Source organism: Halichoerus grypus, chromosome 7 (genome assembly GCF_964656455.1).
Source record: "Halichoerus grypus chromosome 7, mHalGry1.hap1.1, whole genome shotgun sequence".
Taxonomy (NCBI): Eukaryota; Metazoa; Chordata; class Mammalia; order Carnivora; family Phocidae; genus Halichoerus; species Halichoerus grypus.
The window spans coordinates 26,283,031-26,298,942 of record NC_135718.1 but is presented as its reverse complement, the minus strand read 5'-3'; the positions used below and the strand labels follow the sequence as shown (position 1 = coordinate 26,298,942).

General features: G+C 53.8%; 2 protein-coding genes across 2 annotated transcripts; one reads left to right on the top strand and one right to left on the bottom strand.

The window, feature by feature from the left end:
- The first annotated feature begins 297 nt into the window (after window positions 1-297).
- On the top strand, window positions 298-2,865 carry FBXL15 (F-box and leucine rich repeat protein 15). Its single transcript, XM_036086615.2, has 5 exons — window positions 298-691; window positions 806-936; window positions 1,103-1,256; window positions 1,538-2,043; window positions 2,533-2,865. The coding sequence occupies exons 2-5, from the start codon at window positions 884-886 to the stop codon at window positions 2,720-2,722; spliced, it is 903 nt and encodes a 300-aa protein (XP_035942508.1). The 5' UTR covers window positions 298-691; window positions 806-883; the 3' UTR covers window positions 2,723-2,865.
- Window positions 2,866-2,975: 110 nt separating this feature from the next.
- CUEDC2 (CUE domain containing 2) lies at window positions 2,976-9,904 on the bottom strand. Its single transcript, XM_036086634.2, has 9 exons — window positions 9,847-9,904; window positions 4,876-4,959; window positions 4,377-4,520; window positions 4,221-4,282; window positions 4,002-4,132; window positions 3,737-3,916; window positions 3,536-3,597; window positions 3,394-3,454; window positions 2,976-3,310 (listed from the first exon to the last, which is right to left on the bottom strand). Exons 2-9 carry the CDS (start codon window positions 4,947-4,949, stop codon window positions 3,164-3,166), a joined length of 861 nt encoding a protein of 286 aa, XP_035942527.1. The 5' UTR covers window positions 4,950-4,959; window positions 9,847-9,904; the 3' UTR covers window positions 2,976-3,163.
- Between the last annotated feature and the right edge of the window lie 6,008 nt (window positions 9,905-15,912).

The window sequence follows — 15,912 nt, the reverse complement described above, 5'->3', positions numbered from 1 at the left end:
GCTCCGGGGATTCCCCGGAGCGGACCCTGGAACCAGGAACTGCGGACGCGGTGAGAGGGCGGCCCAAAGTCTGAGTCTAGAGTTCTGGGACATCACTGCCCCAGGGCGGGCCCAGCCCCAAACTCCACAACTAAATCCCCAGGTCAACGGAGAAGCGGTACTCCTGGTGGGCTGAGCTGAGCACTCATTCTTCTCAGGACTCTAGACCTCCTGGGGAAAAGATAGGGACCCAAGTGGAGAGATAATCCTTCTTAGCGCCCCCTCTGTCTCTCCCCTCGAGGTGCAAATCCATTCCAAATCGTCCGGGAGTGGAAGGGGCTGGACAGCTCTGTACTTCATAACTAACCAGGAACAAGAGGTTTGGGCAAGTTTGCTTGATGAAGGAAAAAAAATTCTAGCTTCGCCCATTTAATTCATTCAGCAATTACTGGGCACCTACTATGTGCCAGACAGTAAGCCTGGATAGTTTCTCCCCATTTTTCCAAGTCGCTAAACGTGACCAGAGGGCAAAGAGTAGGCCCAGAACCTTGGAGTCTTGGCTCCGCCCCTTCTGCGTTTGGCTTTGCCTGCTCCTCCCATCACCACTTCACTCAGAGGCGGCCACTGGCCCAAGACGAAAAAAGAGCCAGTCTCTGCTGCACCATTGCGTTCTCCAGCTTCAGTTTTCAAGCCCTGTAGCCGAGAAGGCGAGGTCTGATGTTACACCACCAGTCTGTTCCGCCCTCAGTTTCGAGATCCATCCGGAACGCTTTCAGATAGGATCCTCAGTGAGACCGCACTCGATTGAATCGGTCTGTCTCTACAGCCCAAGGAGGCGGGTTCGCTGAGGCCTCTCCAAGGCCAAAGCAAGAAGACCTTACTGCGCACGCGCAATAGGCAGCCGATGGAGCCACCGATGGAGCCGTCCGGAGGGGAGCAAGAGCCCGGAGCCGTCAGGTACCGAGGACGGGAGGGGCCGAGAAAAAGAAGAAGGACCTGGGGGAGGGGAGCCGAACTGGGCCGGGTCTGGGGACCGCTCTTACGAGCCGGGGCGCAGAAGCATAACGGAGGCGGACTCGTAGGTGACAGCGGCCCGGGGACGCCACCGCCCCTTTACCCGCAGGCTCCTGGACCTGCCTTGGGAAGACGTGCTGCTCCCACATGTCCTGAGCCGGGTGCCGCTACGCCAGCTGCTCCGGCTGCAGCGCGTCAGCCGGGCTTTCCGGGCGCTAGTGCAGCTGCACCTGGCGGGGCTGCGCCGCTTCGACGCCGCTCAGGTGAGCCGGGGGCCAGAGCCTCGCCCCGTCTGGGTACCGCCCCCGCCCCGCCTCCAGCCCAGCCCCCAGCCCCTGTCTACCCTGCCGGACCCCGCGGGAAGTACTCTCAAAGGGCGAGGGCCGGGTATCAACTCAGAAGGCGCTTGGGGTCTCTCCCGGGAGGGCAGGTGGCAAACCCCGAGGGCGGGTTGCTGACGGGAAAGAACTCTTCAGGGGCGGAGAGGCAGCGCCCGTCCCGCCCCCGGGACCAGCTGAGAGTCGAGGTGCCTCCCTGCCCGCAGGTGGGTCCGCAGATCCCGCGGGCCGCTTTGGCCTGGCTGCTGCGGGACGCTGAGGGGCTGCAGGAGCTGGCGCTGGCGCCGTGTCACGAATGGTTGTCGGACGAGGATCTGGTGCCGGTGCTGACGCGGAATCCGCAGCTGCGGAGCGTGGCGCTGGCCGGCTGCGGGCAACTGAGCCGCCGCGCGCTGGGGGCGCTGGCGGAGGGCTGCCCCCGCCTGCAGCGCCTTTCCCTCGCGCACTGTGACTGGGTAGACGGCCTGGCGCTGCGCGGCCTCGCCGACCGCTGTCCGGCCCTTGAGGAGCTGGACCTCACCGCCTGCCGTCAGCTCAAGGATGAGGCCATCGTATACCTGGCGCAGAGGCGCGGCGCGGGCCTCCGCAGCCTCTCGCTGGCAGTCAACGCCAACGTGGGGGACGCCGCAGTCCAGGAGTTGGCTCGGAACTGCCCGGAACTCGAGCACCTCGACCTAACCGGCTGCCTCCGCGTCGGAAGCGACGGCGTCAGGTGCCTGGGCATGGGATCGGTGGGTTGGGAAAAGGGCAATCACTTACTTAGCCTCTGGGTTAGGGGCGGGCTGTAGCTGTCGCAGGGCAGAACGGGGGTGTCTGGATACCACGGCACCCCCGTTCAGACCAGGAAAGGCCTCTAGGATTGCCTAGACCATAGAGCCCATAGTTAAAAAAAAAAAACTTTTTTGAACCAGTATTTACACATTGGCAGATTTCACATACAGTCAAGTTTCTGGCTTTTCTTCAACAAGGGGAAAACCTTGAAATCCTGGGCGGAGCTGAGGAGCAGTTTCCCCCTTTAAGAGACAGGAGGAAGTCTCTGGTTCACTGGAGACATTGAATGTATGACTCCATCCGGGCTCCCTCCCTCGTTTATGGAGGGAAAAAGAATGCTCTGAGTTTGAGGGAGACAGGGGCTTTGCTGGCTCCCCCACCGTGGGCGTAGCGGCGTCTGGCCCCTAGCCTCACCCGGCTCCTCCCCCAGGACGTTGGCCGAGTACTGCCCGGCGCTGCGCTCGCTGCGGGTGCGGCACTGCCACCATGTGGCCGAGCCCAGCCTGAGCCGCTTGCGGAAGCGCGGCGTGGACATCGACGTGGAGCCGCCGCTGCATCAGGCTCTGGTGCTGCTGCAGGACATGGCAGGCTTTGCACCCTTTGTCAACCTGCAGGTCTGACCTGCCTGCCGATGGGGCACAGCTGGACTGTGTGGCGGGGCCTGCCTATGAACTGTAGGGAAACTGGACTGTGGGGGCCTCTGGTTAGAGGCGGATGCCCTGCCCCACCCTGGAGCTTCAAATAAAGAGCTTTTTACCCCCTCTTGCCTGGTGCTGCTGCCCTGTTGGAGATAAGGGATATGAAGTTGGGAGAGAGGTCAGACAGACACAATACCCCAATTCTGAGCAGAAATGACCAGAATGCACTCACACCTTCCTGGGGCCACCTTTACTGTGCCCGTGGGCAGCTCCAAGAGGAGGTCAACACTGTGGGGCAAGGAAGTAGAGAGCAGGATGGAGAAGGGGGACAGGAGTTTGGGCGGGCCCTGTGTGGGGGTGTAGGGCTCCTGCATCCCTCTGGGATCTGAGCCTAGAAGGCTCCGGCAGAGTCTGGCGAATGCCTTAGTGGAAGCGGTACTTTCTGGCTGGCTTGAGGTTGATGTATGTGGCCTTCATCTCCTCGGCCTCAGGGTTCCGCACATCTTTGAATCGCTCCCCTTTGGTGCTTACTACCTGGTTGTCGATGTATCGGATCAGCTTCTTGGGGGCCTGTCAGGCAATTGGGCAGTGAGCAGCAGAAGCCAGGAGACATCCCACCCACTCCACACCTCCAGCAGCCATAACCCTCTCACCTCCCTGGGAGCCATGGGCCGGTGAATCTTCTGATCCTCTGCGCTATCCACCATCATGTACCTGCCAAAAACTGGCTGGGTGAAGCTCCTGCCACTCTGGGAAGACCCTCTAAGGGTCTAGCCCAGCCCAGCCCAGACTCACTTCTGCAGGATGAAGGACTTCAGTTCATCCTTTTGGGGGCCTCTGAGGCGCCTGGGCAGGTCCTGCAGAGAAGGGAAGCCTAGTCTAAACCCTAGGGCACCAGCAGAAGCAGACAGGGATAGGCTAGGGGCAGGCGCTTAACACTAAGGTGGAACGTGGCTGAGGCTATTTGGGTTGAGGGGGATGTCTAGCAGAGGATACCTGGTTGGGGCCGTCCCAGGCTGGAGGCCCCTCCTTCCCCTCGACAAGCATCTGCACAGCTTCTTCCAAGTCTCCCCGAGCTTTGGCCAGCACCCACTGGGCCTGCTCCACTGAACAGGAAGGGAACACCTCCAGGAGAACATCCACCCCTGGCAGCAGCTCCTCCTCAGCACCAGCTGCCTGTGGGCAGAGATGTTGACAAGAAGCAGTACTTCCTTCTTTCCTGATCCCTAATTCTCTCACCAGTACCCTCCTCTAGCAGTACCTCATCCTGGGTGTCTCCAGCAGCAGTAGGAGAAGCCCTGGTCTCTTCTTTGAGCTTTTCAGGCTGCTGCAGGGGCTCTGGGGAGATGGGCACCTGACCTTGGACCTCAGAGCTCTGTGGTTGCAGGTTCTCTTAAGGAAGCAGAGAGAGCATCAGGTTTGCCAGGGCTTTAGGGGATGGGGGCATTGAGTCATCCAAGTGCCCAGTCCCCAAACTCACCTTTGTTCCTGGCACCACTCAACTGCCCTGAGAGCTTCTGCATCATGTCCCCTATTGTACCCCTGAAAAAAACAGGACGGTGGTAAGAGGACAACTCTGCCCACCCTCCACCATCGGCCAGCCCTCCACTCCCTCTTTGCCCCAGCCAGATCCTACCTTGGAATGTGGGCAAAGCCAGGCACATAGGCCTCCATCATCTCAGTGAAGGCCTCCATATCGAAGTTCTCCTCTGATGGCCCTGAGGGGCCCAGATCCTCCAGGACCCCGAGCACATAGGAGAAGATGACCTCATCCAAGCCGCTGCAGGAAAGGGACAGGACAAGCCCTGGGTAGGACACTGGATACCTCCAGCAACCCCACCTAGCCTGAGACTCAAGCCCTCGGCTTCACTGGGTCCATGAGCCAGACTTCAAGCTTTGAAGCCAGAAAGTATCCCACCCTCCCACAGAGCTTTGTGTTTCCCATCTGTCCAGCAAGGTGACAGGGACAGGTTAAGATGTAAGGCCATACCAGCAGATCATAATCAGCCCTCCCCCACCTCAGGATTAAAGCTGAGGGCTTCCCACCCCGTCTTTCCATGGGCCAGGGCCCAGAGTGCTGCCCAGCAGCTCCGACCCTGACCCTAGCATGACCCTTCTAGAAGAGCGGCTTCTACCTGAGGTCAGCCTCTGGGAGGTGCGTCTGGACAAAGGCAAGGAGGGCTGCACTGACAATCCTCTCCAGCTCCATGCTCTCTCTTCTGAAGGGACAGAAGATGTAGGTTTGTCAGGCCCTCTTCTGCCTGCCTCTACCCACTAGGCCCAGGGGCGGCCAGCCCCTCCCTCCTACCCTGCTGTGGAAACCATTTGTTGATGTTGTCCAGTTTCCAGCTCGGCAGCCCTCCCCCGCTCCCTCAAGCAGAGCTACAGCCCCCTCCCTGCCCATCTCTCCACCTCCTTCAGCCTGAGACAGGGCTCCACAGTGGTTTCCCTCGCCCTTCCCCCGACCTCTCCCCATCTCGCCACCCCATTCCCCAGCAGCAGGCCCAGACCCTCTGGCAAGAAGCCAAGGTCTTGGGGTCACATGCCTCCTGGCTGAGGAATCCCATCGTTGAGAGGGCCACTTGGCCCTCAAGTCCAACTACAAGGGGCCCATTGTCTAGCCCCCCCAAGGAGCAGACCTCAGGACCAAGCACAGCCTTCCCCCAGCCAGAATGGGCCACCCACCCACTGCACAAAGGGGCTTTTCTGGCTATGGGGCTCTGATGGAAGGGGAAGTCTTTCAGGAATTCTCTCTTCCTGCCCAATCCAGCAGCTTGGGGTTATCTACAAAGGACTTTCCATCCTCCTTCCCAAAGCCTATGGAGCCCTACAAAAATCTGGCCTTTGCCCACCTCTCCAACCTCATCACTCACTCCACTCCTGCCTCACCAGCCTCCTTGTTGGTCCTCAAACTTCCCCAGCTTCTTCCTACCTATCTCCCGCATGTATCTACATGGTTCATCCCCTCACCTCCTCCGGAGCTCTGCTCATATGTTGCCTTCTGAGAGAGACCTTCCCTGACTAACCTACCAAAAATAGGGAGTATTCCTCCTACTCCCTAGTCCCTTGCCCTGCTTTATTTTCTATACAGCATCTACTACAGCTTAATGTTATTTTATGTTTATTTGCCTATTGTCTGACCTCCCTCCTAGACTATAAGCTCCACAATGCAGGGGTCTTTGTCTTATTCATTGGTGTAACCCTAGCACCTAGAAAAATGCTTGCACTTAGTAGATGCTCAATAAATACTCATTGACTCATTTCATTCCCATCTACATGCTTTTGACTCCCAACAGTCCATATGTGGGAGTCAGGAACACATAGATGATAATGACTGGCTCCACAGGTCCAAATGTCAGCTCTTCCCACTCAGAAGACTCAGAGGTATCTCAAATTCCACCTACCCCACACTTACAGTATTCTCATGATCGGTATATATCCCCCCTCCTATTTCACTGGCTGACCCAACCATTCACTCACTCAGCTGCCAAACCTGAAACTTAGGAATTACCCTTGATTTTACCCCCTCTCAACCCCATCTGCTGCACTCAGCCAATCCAATCCTCTCAATTCTATTCCCTTATTATCTCCTTTCCATCCATTCTCCCTGGCTCAACTGGCTTCTGCTCCAACATCTACCAAAATTGCTCAATCCAAGGCCATGAGTTACTTTTTCCGGTTTTGGTTTAATTAGGTTGAACCATATAAGCTTGCCAGTACTCCCTGTTTTGGATCTACAGGGAGGGAGGGAGGCAGGGAAGGAGGGAGGGAGAGAAAGAAGGAGTGAAGGAAAAGAAAGAAAAGGCTATTTCTTATAGTTTTCACCTAATATTTGCCCTTTCAAGCAGCATCAATGTTGGTTTCTGAGGCATTACTCTCCTCCTTCTCTGGCCATTCCTTCCTGGGCTCCCTTCTCTGTCCCCCTCTCCTCTGCTGGCAAGAAGGCTCAGGCTCAGAGCTGTTCCTCCTCTCTCCTTCCTCTGCATCCCCTCTCTCTAGAAGACCTTGTCTGGGCCCACATCTTTATGAACCAACTCTATGTCACCGATCCTCAAATGCCGGTCCTCTAGCCCAGTCCCCTCCGCGGACCTACAGGTTTGCACATCTCCCTCTCTGACACCTCTATGTAGGTGACTTAACAAGTCCCAGACTGACATTCTCCCAAGTCCTTTGCTCCTCCAAGGCTGTCATCAGTAAATGCATGTTCACGCACCCAGCTGCTCTTGCCACAAGTCTGGGAATGATCCTCACACCATCCTACCCCTTCCAGTCTTTCCCACATCCAGTCGCCAAGCCCTGACCATCACCTCTCACGCCTCTCAACACGTGCGTCTCTCCATCTCTCCTCCCATTCTGCTCCACCTCTTGCCTTCCCTGCCAGAGTCTCCTAACCCTTACCCCTACTACCATCCTTCCCTCCAAATCTATTCTTACACAGATCACAGTTGTGTGATCTGTACAAAAATCCTGTTTTTCCTACCAAAAATCTATCAGTGATGTCCCCCTTCCCTTCTGATTAGCCCAGATTCCTTCTGTGGCCTTCAGTTGAGGGCTTTCCCCCTGTGTACATCTCTCCAGCCTCACCGTGTACCACACCCTTCCTGGATCACTCCCCTCCACCCTGGCTTTCTTCCAGTTTGCCAACATTCAAGCCTTTTCATGGCAAGAGCCTTTGCACAGCTGCTTCCTCTGCCTGGACAGCCTTCCACCTCCACCCCTTCACTTGTCTAACACCTTCTTACCTGTCGGGTCTCAGTTTAAAATTTTCTTCCTCACGGGATGCTGCCCCTGACCCTCGAGAACTGCTTTGGTCCCCACCATCTTACACCCTCATTGCAGACTGCACTTTCCCTTATTTCACAGTATCCTTCATAGCTCTAATTAAATAATTATTTGGGCAATGTTTAATGTTTCTTCCAGCTGTTTCATGAGGGCAGGGACTATACTCCTGGCTTACTCATCAGCATATGCTCGGTATCCTGTGAAGTGGGACACTCAATAAAGAGTTACTGCCCCCGCTTTACAAATGACGGAACTGAAGCTCAGTGAGTTTAATGCTTTGCCCAATGTCACTTGGCTGGACTGTGGTAGTTAAGATTTAAATCCAGGTCGCCTAGTTGAGTGTATATTCCACGGGATGGGGGGGAAAAATCTCAAGACTTTCAAGCCGGTTGAGACAGAGCTACGATCTATGCTTACAGTTCCTGGGTCCCCTAAGTAGTAACATAGTGTTGCTGTGACAGCACAGGGATCACTTTGGACAGCAAGACTGAGAAGCCGTAGCCTAGCATGGGCCCTGGAGAGCAGAACTGCTCACACCATGCATGCCAGACACCATTACGTGGTTCCCCCAAGAGGTCAGCCCCATACAGAGAGCTACACCGACCCTGGGTTACATCAAATCCTGGCTGCTGTCAGTTGCCTGGCAACCTCTGCTGGGACAAAGGCTGCTGCAAGAAAGTCTAGTTTCTAGGGAAGAAGTGCTCAGGGATGTGTCTGATGCCTCTGGGTTTCTGATCAGGGTCTGAGGGGCAAGGAGTTGTTACTGGGAAACTCTTCACTGTGCCCCCAAAGAATGTCTTCCTCCCCTAAGCTTTTGCTCTAGCTTGTCTCCTGAGGCAACACCCTCCCTTCTCCTGTTCTGGGGCTGACCAAACTTTACCCAGCCTTTAAAGCTTGCCACTTCTTTCTTTCACCCTTCTCCATCCCCCTAGCCTTCCTCAGCATTGTTTTCCTGCCCAGAGGCTTCTCTAATATTTCTCCTCCACAGTCCCCGAGTTGGGGAAGCTGTAGCCTAAGCAGCCAGCCTTCTCCAGGGTAAGAACATGATTTTCATGAGACTTTTAAAATTCTGGATGTAGTCCACAGAACTCCATTACTTCCTGAGGGCTCCAAATCAGGGCTCACTGGTTAGTAGCATCCATGAAATGTGATCGTCATCCTGTCATAAGTCCTGTTTAAATACCTCTGATGATGGTAATAATAGTTCTGTGCACTTTACCCATATTAACTTACCTAATCCTCACAATAACCCTAAAATATAGATACTAATAATATTATACTACCCCATTTTGCCCAAAAGGAAATGGAGACACTGAGAGGTTAAGTAACTTGCCCAAGGTCACACAGTAAGTTAATGGCACATTTACATCCAAGCAGTCTGGCTCCAGAACCCTGTTAACCACTACGCTACACTACCTCTTATGAAGCAAATGATGTGGCCCCCAGCCCATGTTCTGATCCTCCTGTCCTGCCTGGCTGGCCCTCCTGCCTACCCCAGAATCTTTGCTTACTCCGTTTTCCCCACTCAGAACGTCTTTCCCTCTGCCTCTCATTCTGCGGGACTCACTTTCTCCCTGAAGCCAACCCTGAGTGTCCCATCCTCACTGCCCCCAGCTGGCCTGAGAGCATCCCCAGGACCAGGCACAAGCCTGGACTCCAGATGCTCAATACAGATCCCCTGGACAAATTTAAGTGAGACTGGGGGAAGGAGAACCATGCTGTTCCCTTGGGGTGGGGAGCTGCTTAAGGTGGAGAGAAAGCAGAAGGCCATGTGGGAGGAGTCCTGGGAAGCAGTGTGGGCACTCAGAGGGTCTAGCACGGAGGTCTTCGCTGGTTTCTCAGTCACTATGAAGCCCAGCTCCTGGGGCCCTAGTCCCATAACGCAGGTTCCAGAGGACATGGTTGTCCCCTGACCCCCAAGTCAAGTCTTAGAGGCGCCAAGGACACTGAGGGCTACAAGGGATTCCGGCACCCAAAGTCAGACCGGAGCACAAACGGGGATAGTGGGGTGCACAGGAAGTGGGACTGTGATGATGGTCCACCCCTGAAGCAGGAGCTCCTTAAACAAGCTAGTGGGGTACCCATAAGGGTCCGGAATAGTGGGCCCGAGGGCACCGGAATGCGGTTGCAGCCGTGGGGACACAGGACTAGGGAGGCCTGAGTAAGCTGGGATATGCCTTGATAACAGGCCACGGCGAGAACCAGAGATGGGGGGGCCGATGGGCCCCAGGGAGTACCGTGGGGGAACACACAGGACGGGCACCCTGGGTCAGTGTTCTCCGCGACTCTCCCAGCCCTGGGCCGGGGGCCGGAGGGGAAATCACCTGCTCCGTCGGGCGCCGCCGGCGACTTGTCCCGCGCGGTGCAGCTCTCATCCCCCAGACCCACCAACGAGATCAAAGGCGAGGCCCAGAGCGGTTCCCTTTCAGAAGCGCCTCGGTAGCCATTTTTGAGAAGGGCAAGTGCCCACAACTGGGCGGGGCTTCTGCGCCCATGCCCATTTGTCTCAGGGTTTTGCACAGGCTCCCGCGGAGGCCATTTTTGTTGCGGGTTGGGAGGAATTAGGCGGGGAGGTCCCGCCAGTGGGTGGAGTCTCAACGGCTGACTGCATCCCCGCCTAGTTCCTTGTCAACTGCGAAAGACCGAGAACCTTTCGACCCCACCCAGTGTCTTCCTGTCCGCCTTCCTTGCCCTAAAATCTCCGCCCCCAAATCTTATAGCTTCCTCCCCTCTCCTTGTCTCTACCGTCTTTCCACAGACTTGGATCCCTGATTGGATCTGGTGGCCCCTACACCCAGAACCTGGTGTTCTTCCCAAATCCCTGTGTCTCTCCCCCTTTATGTCCAGTCTAGGTTCAAGATCCGTCACCCAGTCAGCTCTTAGGTGATGACTTCCTTCCCCACCATATCTGTCCCCTTTGCCTTCCCTTAACAGCGATGTCTCCCCCAAGATTAGGGTGGGTTACAGGGTATGGATCTTGGGACGGTGGAGCCTGGTTTGGATGGGGGAAGCAGGGCGCAGGTGTTCTGGGTGAGTATCAACCTGAGCCCAGATCCAGGACAGTCTAAAGGCCATGCCTACTCCCAGGGCCTTCATGCCCATGTTGGCAGGACTTCTCATTTAGGATAGGACAACTGAACCCTAGGACCCATCAAGGCCTCAGCTTCTTTCTGCTCCTGGTGCTACCCTGTGGGGAAACCTACAGCCATCCCTTCCCAGGAGTCCCGTAAGGGGTCATGAAGGAAAGAGTTCCCTCCAAGGGTGAGCTAGCCCATCCCCAATCAGCAGGAATGAGCCCCTTCAGGGCTAGTCACCTCATAAGGGGCTGGGTACTCAGAGACTGTCACTGTCCCCCAGGAAGTGGGACTGTGATGATGGTCCACCCCTGAAGCAGGAGCTCCTTAAACAAGCTAGTGGGGTACCCATAGGAAAAGTCAGGAGCTCATGTCCTCAGGAGCTCATGGTCCAAGGTAGAAAGTCCCATCCTCTCTTCTCCCCTAAGGGCTGAGGCAGTTCCAAAATATGGAGAAAAGAGGGATCACTCTCCCTCTTCCAGCTCTGTCCCTTGCTGGAGGCTCCCAGCTCCCCCCAACCAGGACCCTCTAGCCTCAAAGAGCAAGATGTTCACTGTTGGGGAGTCGGGGCAGGAAAGGGGAGGGAGGAAGGAGGGAGCACTTTGGGCGTCGCGTCTCCCATAAAAATACTGCCGCTGCCAGCCTGGCGCTGCTAGGGTTAATGAGAGGTGGGGTGACAGCCACTTTGAACTTTGGCTAGGCTGGCCCCTGGGAAGGGCGGTAATGGGTAGCTCCATCAGCCCCAGGCCTCTGCCAGTCCTTTAAAGATTGGCCATCCCTCCCTTCCCCCAGCCCCATCCCCGCCTTCATTGCATAATGCTGATGACTCTTCTCTCCCTACCACCCCCAATACGGCAACTTTCAGGTTTTCTCAGTAGAGCTGTCCCTAGTTCTGGCCTGAGATCCCTGTAGCCGTCCCTGTGCCTTTCCCTTCTCCCCTCTGGCCTGTTTCTTGGCTGGCAGTTGGATGTAGCTAGATATCATCAGAAAGAAATTCCTGAGCTTTGGGAGGATGATGGGAAAGACCTCTTAGGGGGAGCCCCTTGATTCCTAGCTCAAATCCTGAAGGGTCCCAACTCTGTGCAGCAGGAGTTTGGTTCTGGGGTCAGAGGACAGAGGGTGGGCTGAGGAAAGGGACTTCCACAGACACAAGGACACACACAAACTGTAAGATAGGAGCTCTGGAGAACACTTGTCCTGCTTGGCATTCCATAGCTGGCCAGACCTTAAGCCTCTGATTTTTTTGTCCCCTCAGGTCTGTCTCTCCATCCCCAAATTGGGACCAGATTCCACCTGCCCTTTGGGTGCTGCTGGAAGCCACATAGGGTGAAAGAAGGTGGCATGATGACTCGTCTCTTCCCATTCCCTCAAGTGAGTTTTGCAGCCTAGGTCCCCTCAGCTGAAGGGAAAAGCTAGAAGCCTATGCCGAAGCTTCCCCTAGCACAATTCCCCATCATCCGACCTCAGAATGAGGAACTGGGCTTGAAATAGGCATAAAGGGCAGATTTCCCAGACATTAAGAGCAGAGATAAAGCCCATCTGGCTGGTCTCAAGGGGTGGGAGGGACTCAGAGACTGAGCAAGGAAGGGGACACTTCAAAAGGATGGGGAGAAAGGAGGGGGTCCCTGCTCTTGATTGAGGTCAGAAAGGGCTCTCTGGGCAAGGTGCCCAGCCCTCCCACACCTTCCTCCTTTCTCAGAAGAGCCAGGATGGGGCGGGGGTGGGAGTTGGCTGGGGCAGGGAGGGAGCCCTATTTAAGGAGCATTCTCTAAGAGCATCACTGCAGATCCAGTCCCAAGAGCAAGAGAGGAGGCTTCATGGTAAGTGTGGGCCCTTGCTCACAACTCAAGCAGGGCGGGGGTAGGGCGGCTCCTGAGCTTGCAGGCTTGCCTTTCCCTCTCCAGGGACAGGCAGCAGCTCTACCTGGAGAAGGGGAATAGCCCCCATCCCTCTGCTTAACTCTCCAGAAGTGAAAGTGTGTTTCAGGGAAAGATTTCTCTTCCTCTCGCCTACCTATCCCAGGTATCTCAGATCTTCAGTTTTGGTGGGGAGATTTTCAGGGAGCTGGAACTTTTGGGGATCCATATTTTAGGGGTCCCCTCTGGCGCAGGAAGCCTTCCAGTTTCCCAAGAGATGCCCTTCTCTGTGCACATATTCTGGCTCTGCCCCAGCCCCAACTCCTCCTGGAGTACCTCTCCACATCTGGCCCCACCAGGAGCACATCTGGGCAAGAAATGATTCCACAGTACTCATAGAATCCCTGCCATGGCCCTGAACCCCCTCCCTTCATATCCTGCATCAATCCTGTTGGGAGTTCAGAGAACCCTTGCCCCTTTCCCCGGGTATGGGCCCTGTTTTTTAGCTCTAAGCTCAGACCCTCTCTGGGATAGGAGGAATCTTGAGATCCCAGGTTCCTCATCTGACCCACCGTGGGAATGGGAGGAATTCACAGAAGAGAGCACAGGAGGGCAGAATCAAGGCTGGGAGAACGTTGGCCACCTGGCTCTGAGAACTGAATTCCATAGGCTGTGAGCTTGAGCAAACAGCCTAGGGACTCAGTTCTGGTGCCCGGCTGTGCTATACCATCGATAGAGAGGTCGTGGGGAAGCTGCTGGCTCAGGCTCTCAGCATCCCAGCCAGGCGCTCCTCCAGGCACTGTCCACATCTTTTAATAACTTCAACTTGGACTACTACCCTTCTGCTCAAAGACCTCAATGGCTTCTCCAAACTCCTTACTTTGTCATTAAAGTCTTTCACAGTATGGCCTCCACTTCGCTTTCAAGCACGAGAGTCCATTGCTCCCTGGTCATAACCTGTCCTCTAATGAAACCCCGTTGCCCCCTGCTCCTGCTGCCATGCCTTTACTCATGCTGAACCCTCCTCAGTTCTTCCTGGGACACCTCCTCCCCATCACTATCTGTTGGGATCCTATACATCCTTCAAAGTCTCAGATGCTTCTTCCAAGAAGCGTCCCTCAACTTCCCAGCAGTGCAGATGATCTCCTGCAAATCCTCCATACTCCTCTCTAGAGGGGCTCATTCATGAGCCCCATAGTGTCTAGTCCAGCGTTCTGCACATAGTAACTGTTCAGTAAATGTTCCTTGCATTTTGCTGAGTGTGTCTAATGTATGAAGAAGCAGTTTGGCCTAGAAGTTAAGGTAGAGTCAGATCCCAGGTGCATTCTCCATGTGTGACCTTGAGTAAGCTGTTCACCCCTATAGGCCTCAGTTTGCTCATCTGTAAGTAGAAAAAAATAATTATACGGACATAAAAGTTTTGTGTAAATTAAATGAGTTGATAGTTTCTTCTGTTCAGGGCTTTAGCACACAGTAAGTTCTCAGTTAAGTGTGTGAATTTATTATGATTCTTATTATATTCCCTTAAGTAGAATGTGAGCTACCCCGTTGGGAGGTAGGATAAGGCTTAAAATTAGTCAGCCATGGTTTATTGAGTGAAGGGTTCCAGACCAGTTGCCAGGGTCAGGTAAGGCTGGGGCAAGACCAGGAGGAGGCCATCAGGACCAGAGTTTGGTAGCCCAAGCCCTGCTGAGATCTAGGAGTTCTGGATTCCCACCGACTGTATAACCTTGGGTGAGTCACTCCTTCTCTCTGGCCTTGGATTCCCAGCATAACGTAAATTGAGGGGATTGGACCAGGTGAACAGCAAAGTCCCTGGCAGCCGAGATGTTTTATGAGTTCTAAGCTTCTAAGGCTTAAGTTCAAATAAAAGATCAAAGAAGGAGGCATCTAGGCTCCCTGCAGGGCTCCCTTACATCCACAGGGCCTGGAGCAAGCACTGGGGTTTGGAAGGATGTGCATGGCAGCATGCTGAACTGAGCTGAGTGGCTATACTTCCTTCAGAAAGCCTGTAATCAGGGGCCCTCTTCCCTCACTGGGGCTGGGGGTCAACTGGTGTGCAGGCTATGGGCATTTCTAGGGCATAAGTAGAAGCCTTGGGGAGAAATGTCTGTGAGGAATGCAGATTCTCAGCAATGGAGGAAGTTAAGAGACTTCAAGGTCTGAACCCGAGAGGATAGAGAAGGAAAGAGATACAGAACACACCTTATGTGATATGGGACTCAGGATTCAGTTGAAACCTGCCTTGTTTCAAAAAAGGATTTGAGGAGACTTACTGGCATGCAGACAATTGTCCAAGATTAAAATGTAACACATAGACATAGCTATGTAGCACATTTACTACTTTTTGACCCACAGATTCAATTTACTTATTATTGTTTTTTCTTTTTAAGATTTTATTTATTTATTTATTTATTTGAGAGAGAGGGAGAGAGAGCATAAGCAGCAGCGAGGGGCAGAGGGTGAGAGAATCTCAAGCAGACTCCCCACTGAGCAGGGAGCCCGATGCAGGGCTTGATCCCAGGACCCCAAGATTAGGACCTGAGCTGAAGGCAGATGCTTAACCGACTGAGCCACCCAGGTGCCCCTACTTATTGGTTTTTATTTTTAGTTAGAAATTACTTTAAACTTACAAAAAAGTCTGCAGAATAGTGCAAAGAACTCTTGCTTACCCTTCTTACAGATTCACCAACTGTTAACCTTTTGCCACGTTGCTTTCTCTAATCTACAGTCTTTATTCAAATCTTGCTACTTGTCCCATTAATGTCCTTCATAACAACTTTCATGCATTGCATTTAGTTTTCATGTCTCTTAGTCTCCTTTGACCTGAAACAGCTTCTCAGCCTTCCTTTGTCTTTTATGACATCAACATTTTTGAACAATAAAGACTACTATGGTTGTCTGTTTACATTTATCTGATGTTTCCTCATGATTATGCATTACTGCTGAACTGATGTTGTGTTTTCTCAGTTTAATATATCAGAAAGCACATGATGTCAACTTGTCTTTGTTAAAGAAAAAGTTTTCAAGACACTCATTAAAGATGGTGAAAAAGACTTTATTCGAGAGGGACCGCTGCAGTGGGCTTCAAGTGTGGTCAGTTTTCCCTGTGATTCTAGGGAATCTAGGATACTCTTTTTTTCTTTGTAATTAATAAGTATCTTCTTGGGGGCTGCCTGGCTGGCTCAATTGGTTAAGCATCTGCCTTCGGCTCAGGTCATGATCCTGGGGTCCTGGGATGGAGCCATGTTGGGCTCCCTGCTCAGTGGGGAGTCTACTTCTCCCTCTCTCTCTGCTCCTCTCCCCCTGCTGGTGCGCTTTAAAAAAAAAAATCTTGGAGCATACTTCAAAACTATATAAACAGCCTGTTTCTCATCAAACTTTTACTCATTAGTTTTAGTATCCATGAATGATTCTCACTGGAATCAATTATTACTGATTGGAGATGGATTTTCTGACC

Excerpts from the sequence above, each read along its gene's own strand:
- CUEDC2 (XM_036086634.2), bottom strand. The coding sequence starts at position 4,949 with ATGGAGCTGGAGAGGATTGTCAGTGCAGCCCTCCTTGCCTTTGTCCAG. Across the intron at positions 4,521-4,875 it reads CTCCCAGAGGCTGACCTCAG|CGGCTTGGATGAGGTCATCT; the intron begins GTAGAAGCCGCT and ends CCTTTCCTGCAG. Across the intron at positions 4,133-4,220 it reads GAGTGGTGCCAGGAACAAAG|AGAACCTGCAACCACAGAGC; the intron begins GTGAGTTTGGGG and ends TGCTTCCTTAAG.
- FBXL15 (XM_036086615.2), top strand. The coding sequence starts at position 884 with ATGGAGCCACCGATGGAGCCGTCCGGAGGGGAGCAAGAGCCCGGAGCC. Across the intron at positions 937-1,102 it reads CAAGAGCCCGGAGCCGTCAG|GCTCCTGGACCTGCCTTGGG; the intron begins GTACCGAGGACG and ends CTTTACCCGCAG. Across the intron at positions 1,257-1,537 it reads GCCGCTTCGACGCCGCTCAG|GTGGGTCCGCAGATCCCGCG; the intron begins GTGAGCCGGGGG and ends CCCTGCCCGCAG.